General features: G+C 43.2%; 2 protein-coding genes across 10 annotated transcripts in view; one reads left to right on the top strand and one right to left on the bottom strand.

Moving 5' to 3' along the window:
- The window catches only part of fam13c (family with sequence similarity 13 member C), a 26,993-nt gene extending 22,889 nt beyond the window's left edge, over nt 1–4,104 (top strand). Inside the window, exons 5-11 of the mRNA XM_042083492.1 lie at nt 352–433; nt 1,130–1,365; nt 1,597–1,680; nt 2,061–2,156; nt 2,798–2,991; nt 3,328–3,429; nt 3,981–4,104. Of these exons, the coding sequence (XP_041939426.1) occupies nt 352–433; nt 1,130–1,365; nt 1,597–1,680; nt 2,061–2,156; nt 2,798–2,991; nt 3,328–3,429; nt 3,981–4,104 (918 nt within the window). The remainder of the gene's footprint in view (nt 1–351; nt 434–1,129; nt 1,366–1,596; nt 1,681–2,060; nt 2,157–2,797; nt 2,992–3,327; nt 3,430–3,980) is intronic.
- Nucleotides 3,472–7,770, bottom strand: part of phyhiplb (phytanoyl-CoA 2-hydroxylase interacting protein-like b) — a 32,764-nt gene continuing 28,465 nt past the window's right edge. For all 9 annotated transcript variants that reach the window (XM_042083500.1, XM_042083501.1, XM_042083509.1 and 6 more), the window contains one exon: nt 3,472–7,511. In XM_042083500.1, the coding sequence (XP_041939434.1) occupies nt 6,974–7,511 (538 nt within the window). In that variant the 3' untranslated portion in view covers nt 3,472–6,973. The remainder of the gene's footprint in view (nt 7,512–7,770) is intronic.

Genomic DNA, 7,770 nt, shown 5'->3' with positions numbered 1-7,770 from the left:
AACACCCAGGCTTCAGTTGATAGGAATCAGGGTTAGATTCATTGGCATGTTTCCTGAAATACTGATTATAAATGCAGGCTTAAATCAGGCCAAGACATTTATCTCCGTTCTGGCAGTTTGCTGTTGAAAACCGCAACTCCTGATGCTCATTATTATTTTTCTCTCCTTTTCCGTTTCTCTCACTCTTTCTCTCTACTCTACCATTGTGTCTGTCTGCTCTCTCTCTCTCTGTCTCTCTATTCCTCTCCTTCTGAATCCTCCTGTTTCCCTCTTTCTTTGGCTCCCCCTGTGCCACTGTTTCTCTGTTATCTCTCTCTCTCTCTCTCTCTCTCTCTCTCTCTGGCCATATAGCCTTCCCACAACGACAAGTCAGCCAACCCAGAGATCTTCCGCCTGATGAGTGAACTGGCTAAGACACGCAAGCAGCTGAAAGGTGAGCTTCATGTAGAGCTCCACTGAACCACTGGAGGAGGTGGCTCCAGCAGGCCACAGAAGAGCACAGCTTCCTGTGTCTGAGCACTATCACAGAACAATGACAGCTCAAATAGTTTCCACCACACCTTTGTTTTTTCCAGAGACTCAAATAGCCCACTTAGTTATTGAAAATATGTGGCTTTCATTTTAGAAGGCTTGGCAGTTTTTTTGTTGTTGAGTCAACAATTCTAATTCAGTGACCTGCCAAACTTGCTATTAGATAGTTTTGATGAAATTACAAAATGTTATTGGAAAAAGGCATCAAACTGCCTGCCCTTGTGCAAAAAGATATAATCTTATCCAGCATATGCTATTTAACTGTAAAAATGTCTGCTGAGTGAAACAGAGGTATTGACTGTGTAAAAACCCTTTATACTTGACCAGAATCTGAATTTCTGAACTGAATTGATCTGAATTATAAAATGTAATCTATGAAATTGCATTTTATTTAAACAAATTTTACATGAAACATGAACATGAAACGTTCCTTATACTCTAACATTGATTTAACAGACATATAGGGCCTAGCTAAACCAAACTTAATCACAGACATGCAGTGATAACAAAAAATGCAGCAGAAGGCAGGAGTATTTAATTAGAGATATCAAGTTCATTGTTCAGTGCAGTCACACTGTGATGTTGACGTCATTCTCAGAGCTGCGGTTGAAGCAGTCGGTGGAGGAGCTGGTGGACCCGGAGAACAGCAGGGGGGAGGACAGCAATGGCGGCGGCAGTGGCAGGTCCACTCATCACCACCAGGGGGAGCTGCAGACTCAGCAGCAGCTCCACCAGCAGCAGCAGCAGAGGCCAACCCTGGAGGAGACGGTGGACTCGCTGCTCAGGCGACTCAAGGAGAAGCGCCAAGCCCTTGGCCTCCCGGAGAACATGCTGGTAAGCGAGCAACCACGCGCCGCGCGGCCATCTGTGGCCACCGTCTGTTTGGTTCGCCTCTGCGCTGACGCGTTGCCATGGTACTCTGTGTGTGTGTGTATGTGTGTGTGTGTGTGTGCGGTATCTGATTATTATCAGTAGCCAGCACCTGCCGATTGATCGTGTGCTCGTGCGCTCCTCCGCGTGAGGTGTTCGACCGCCATCCAAAAAGCATATTTCTCTTGTCTGCAGGAGATGACGCACGGGCAGATGGCCCTGGAGAAGATGACCCTGCAGAAGTGTCTGCTGTACTTTGAGAGCCTACACGGCCGCCCTGTAAGTCACCATATCACCGTTTAATAGGCCACCCAGGTCCTGAATTTGAAATTCATACTCGGCACCTATTGGTTAAATGTGTTTGGAGTCGAGAATTAATCTCGGCCTGATCTGGTGGTTTCACACCACCTCAGGATTAGGCCCAATCTAGACTTTACTACTGACAGGGGGTCATGACCCCTTCGCCCTCAAGGTTTCTTCCTTTGGGTCACCTTGACACAGTGTTCAATGGCCACAGCTCTTTAAGAAAGCAAAATTGTACTGCACTGTATTGAACAATACTTCAAATGGCTTTCAAATACATCCATGATATTTCTGTCCATGGCATGCCTTGGATTGAGCTTTGGTGACAAGGTGCCATCTCTCCTCTCTGCTCACAGGGCACGAAGCAGGAGAAAAACCTGGTCAAGCCGTTGTACGACCGCTACCAGATGGTGAAGCGCCTCCTGTGTGCGTCCTCGCCCATCACCACCATCGTGAGTGCCCAATCGCTTGCTCGGTGCCATGCTTTACACCAGTGCCAGCTCTGCCACTGAGCATGTGCTAATCTCATACCAAAGATCACCAAACAGGTAGCCAGTGTTTCCACAGAGAAGATATTTCACTGACACATCATGGCAGTAAACAGAGACAGGATACTTGTGTTGGTCATGCTCACATTGAATTCTACACCCTCAAAAGCACATATGCACATATGCACAAACTCATTTACAGTATAAAGGTATTGAAGCTTACACACACATATTTACATGAAGGCAAATGCACACATACTGTATTCACACCCAGACACACTTGAAAAGTTACTGACATACACTTGAGTTTAAACATGCTTGCTATTCATATAAAAATGGGTTGATATATAGATGAATACCACCACACTTCTTCTGTCTCACCCTCTTTTGTCATACATAAACACACACACACAGCTTAGTTCCTTCTGGTGGCTTCACTTGACATCTTTCATTACATACCACACCATCATATTTTCAGCAGTTTTATTTTTCTCATACACCCACCCACACACACACACACACACACACACACACACACAACCACACCTAAAGCTTGTGGGAGTGTGGCAGGTGTTGGCTCAGCTTGCGCTATGTTCTATGTGCAGGAGGAAGAGGAGGGGTCTGATGAAGATTGTGTGACGGAGGAGCCGTCGGAGCCATGCAGGCCAGCGGGGCCCGTGAGCACGGAGGAAGAGGGGGACAGTGACCCGGCCTTCGTCTCTCCAATAGACGAGGTCAAAGCTGTACGGCATACTCCCCGACCGCCCGTAACCATGGCAAACCTGCACGAGGCCTCCAGGTACGATCAGGAGACCTAACCCCCAGAATTGAACAAGAATTCTTATCTTTTGTTAGATATTAGACACGTGAATATTGATGCAGTCAAAATTAGATCTGCATTGTGCACATTATCTACCCCAAACCTCGAGATCTTGTTAATGTGTGTTCATTAACCGAAAGGTTCACAACTGCACGCTGTATATAAATATGCTAACAATATCAGGTAAATCAGATTAACTTTACAATTTAAGACCGTTGCACAAATAAAACAGTGTAGTTTAGTTTTCATTAGGATGTCAGGCAGTGGGCAATGGTTTAATGTTTTTCTATGTATGTGTGTGTGTGTGTGTTGCAGGTCGGAGCTTCTTGCGTGTCTGCGTGAAACTCGAGTAGAGAAGAGGAGACGAAGAAAGGCCCTTCGCGAGTTTGAGGACAATTTCAGTCGACAGATGGGAAGGTATGGACTTCATAGGCAAAATATATGGACGACCACACAGCGTTTGGGTTTAAACACATCTTTTAATGAGCAGTATATGTTAACTTTTGGCTTTTCAAAACAAACAAACAAACATGAACAGGAGGAAAAAGAGAACAAACAGTCAAGACAAAGATCCACCATAAAACAAAAAGAAAAACAAATTAAGAAACAAACAAAAGTCTATTTTGCTCGATTGCATGGCTACTCAGCGGTACACAAAAGAAACAGATCAGGAAAAAGGAGGAAGCCATGAAGAAAGATAAACGCTAATGACTATACATCAACATGTCTGCAGACGCATTGATAAACAACAACATAAGAATATTTTTTTATTTTTTTTCCATTCCTCAACTATTCATTACATGTACAAAACTAGCTCAGTAGTAAGGCAACACAGGGGTTACATCGCATTTTCTTACAGTTTTGATCTCCTTTCCTATGGTTTGTGATCTCTCTGTTTTGTTAGTTGTAAATTAGTTTCATGTACATGTATGCGTTTAAGTATGTTTGTTTATGTGTCTTTATAATAGGACGCCGCAGAAAGAGGACCGCATTCCTTTGGCTGAGGAGTACCAGGAGTACAAGACCCTCAAAGCCAAGCTGCGCTTGCTGGAGGTTCTGCTCAGCAAACAGGAAACCACAAAGACAGTGTGAGGGAATTTCTCTCTCCTCTCTTTTTTCCCCTGCCTCTCTCTTTCTCTTTTTATACGTACAAATTGAATGAACTCAGTGGTTGGACCAAAATATTTTTTTGTTCTTCTGTTTGTATTTGACATGTTTGTGCCATTATGACACTTCAATGCACTTTATTGTACATATTTTATTTTATTGGTGAACTTGACACAGTACCAGAAATTAGGGGTTTTATTTGAGATGAACAGGCCTTCCGAGGGCATAGACAAAGATGCAACTTACAGAACTGTTCTATGTCGTATGTTCTGAAGTGACACTAAATATCTCATCAAGGTCTAAGACCAAATTTATCCAAGACACAGTGGAAACTGTCAGACATTAAAATGTTTCTTTTACAAAAATAAAACAAAAAATAAGTTACCTCCATCTCGAACAATATGGCACTTTACTTCAGATCTGGATTTTAAACCAAAGCCAAACCATATGCAATTTTTCCACAGGACTTGCGATTGTATAAGGAAGTTTTGTAATTATTGACCAATTCAAGGTATTCTTTCCTAATACAGTACCTATATGCCATGGTGGGAAGTATCAATGGCAATGACATTGCTGATCTGAACAGAATTGTAGTATTTTTGTCATAGATATTCAGATATCATATAAATGAATGACTGATGTTATGCAAAAACAAAAGCTAGCGTTGTAGGTAAATTGAGGGATTTTATCAGTGCTAAGATGCTAAGTGCATACATACAAGAGATATAGAATATACTGTGAAATTCAGTTCATAATATGATGTTAAACTGAGTTTATATTGAGATAATGACCAATTACAGAATACTATGCAGCTAAGACGCGACAAGGACTCGGTATAAGTGCTAAGTTCTGCTGTCATTAACCTTGCAAACTTGCAATGGCAAAACAATAAAAGGAGAGACAGGAAAATACAGTAGGCATGTATGGAAACGTTAACTCCCTCTGTGATAGAAAAGCACTATACTAAACACAGAGAAATTTGGTCTGTCAAGTTTGTGAAAGTGCACAAACAATAAATGCAACAAAAACCAACGTAATTTACTGCATATTAAACAAAACCTCCTCTGCAAGTACTATCCCTATGTGTATAAGGATTCTTTTGATTCTCTTACCATATGAGTTGTATCTATGGTGATCGCTGCTCCAACACTGTTAAGTGCAATTCTGCTCAAGTAACTTTTTCCTTCTGAAATTCCACACCCTACAATTCCTTTCTTCAACAGGCTCCACTGCTGCCAACTGTTACAATCTCATTTTCGTATTTTTTTGCATGCCAACCAACGTAAAACTGTTGACTTGTGCTACAATCAGATATGGAAATATATATGTATTTATATGTATGTGTGGTATTTTCGTCCCAGACTGGATTTGTGTGTACACATCCTCTGTGACAACAGAAAAACTAAGCTGAATGTTAGCTTTTAGTGCACGTTGTTTCTGAATTTGTTAATATATACACATTTATTTATTTTCCGTTCCAATGTGAAAGCTTTTTTTTTTGTTTTGGTATTGTGCACTTCTGGTTTGCTTCTATTTTCTATACAGTTAAAAAATAAATATTTTTGTATTTATTATCTTCTTCTCGTGTCTATTTTTGTTTTAGAACACAGTACACTGCATGGCTTCTGCCAGTTAGAATAAATAACATGAAAACAACTGATGAACGACAAATAATGTGGATGTGCACATGTTAAAAAACGTTTCTCAAGATTTAATTTTCATGCTGCAGGTACAAACCTATCATGCTTTTTTAAACACGTTATCCAGCAATTAGTCTTTTGTTAATGACTAGACAGCACAAATGTTAACAAAAGTTTTAAATGCCTGGTAGAATCGGATACCTTTGCTCATCTACAGCAGTTTGAACGGTGTTTTGTCTTCATGTCAATTTTTTTCCCCCGTTTTCTATGGTTGTTTTTAACCTTTGGCAACACCTTTACAATCCTGTGCTCCAAACAGGGAGTGGATGGACAGGGGTATTGAAAGTTATTGTAAGCGTTACGGCCAGTTAGAGATTTAGGGTCAACATTAGTAGTCATTCTTCGATTGGCAGGGACTTCATAAATGACCTGCTGACGCAGATAGAAAAATAGGACCAAAGACACTACCTTGTCTCACCTTAAGAGAGGGAAACAGACAGAGGAGACAGAATCAAGCTGGTCAGTCAGAAGAAACGATAGCATTTGGTAAAGAGCTGTGAATGCATGCCAGTTAAAGCATTCTTGAGTGTGGTGTTAAATGGTTAGACCATGGAGGGAGACTATGGCAAAGAAGGGGAGGTCTGGAAGTCAGGGGAACAGAGGGAGCAATGGGTACTCATGTATCAGTGTCTGACGTTAATTAATTCATATTACATCTGGAGACATGGTGCAAAACAGACGCTGTACAGCGGCCGCCGGTGACTGTGTCCCGTGCTGATTTGGACTATGACTGCTAGGGTCCTCCTTGGCAACAGCTTCTCCAACTGGGCCACTGACTGATATGTTTCTACACTGTAGTGCTTTTTTGGTGTGAAGAGAAGTAGGTTGATATTGAGGGAATCGGAGGGCTTTTTCAGCAACCCACTCCAATGATCAGCATAGATAGTAACCTACACCTAGACAATGGAGACTATTTTATGTGGCGTTATGTAGAGTAACTATATAACTCCTCCTCTGGGTTAAGAGGCACAAAAGGGTGACGGTAGGGTCACTGGGGTGTGTGGTTTGGATTTTGGAGGGGTGTGTGTTTTGAGGCCCACAGTAATGGGTGCAAGGTTAGGTAACAGAAGAGAAAGATAGATAGGTAGGATAGAGTTGGAGTGCGTCAGAGTCTCAGTTGGGGAGTGTGTGTGTGTGTGTGTGTTTGTTAGGGTTTAGCGTCCCACGCTGATGTTGCAGGTCTTGCAGCTGGGGTCCTTCTTGGCGTTGACGGTGGACATGCTCATGAGCTGGTGGCCGCTGATTTCAGCCAAATGGCCCTGCGCCACGTCCACAGGCTCGGTGTAGACGATCTCCAGGATGACGTCCTGCGCGTGGTGGAAGGCCAGCCGTCCGTCCTCGCCCTCGGTGCACGTCAGGAAGCGGTTGTCGGCGAGGTCGAGCGCCGGCAGCCGCTGCTTGCAGAAGTCGTCGCCGTCGGAGCCCTCCGGCGCGATGACGAGGATGACGTAGTGGTACGCTGTGTACATGCAGTAGAAGTCCCCGAAGTAGAGATTGGTCTTGGGGTTGAAGAGCTCCTCGGCGGACACCTCGAAGCGGTAGCGGCCGTACGGCGAGTCCTGCGCCGGCTTGCCCGTGTTGAACTCGGTGTTGCAGCTGAAGAAGATGCCGTGCAGCTTGCCGCTGATGGGCGATCCGTGGCTACCGCTGTTGTCCTTCACGGCTGGAAGCATCCGGTTGTCCTGGGCCTCTCTGTGACAGGAGACAGGAAACATCACACCATAGTTTCCATGAAGCTGTGTATGAATAGAATTAGCATTTCTGCCCTAAACACACTTTCATGCAACAGCAACATGAATCAGCCAAGCTGGTCAAAATTGAAAAAAAAAATAATCAAATGATCAGAATAGCATTTTGTGTATTCTTTGTTGTATGTGACTATCACCCGGAGAGAAGAAATACTCTTTTCTGATTGGCTGGCATGGGTGGCTTTTAATTCTGAATAACGGGA

Source organism: Alosa sapidissima, chromosome 24 (assembly GCF_018492685.1).
Source record: "Alosa sapidissima isolate fAloSap1 chromosome 24, fAloSap1.pri, whole genome shotgun sequence".
NCBI classification, from domain to species: Eukaryota; Metazoa; Chordata; class Actinopteri; order Clupeiformes; family Clupeidae; genus Alosa; species Alosa sapidissima.
This window is presented reverse-complemented; position numbering and strand designations above follow the sequence as displayed.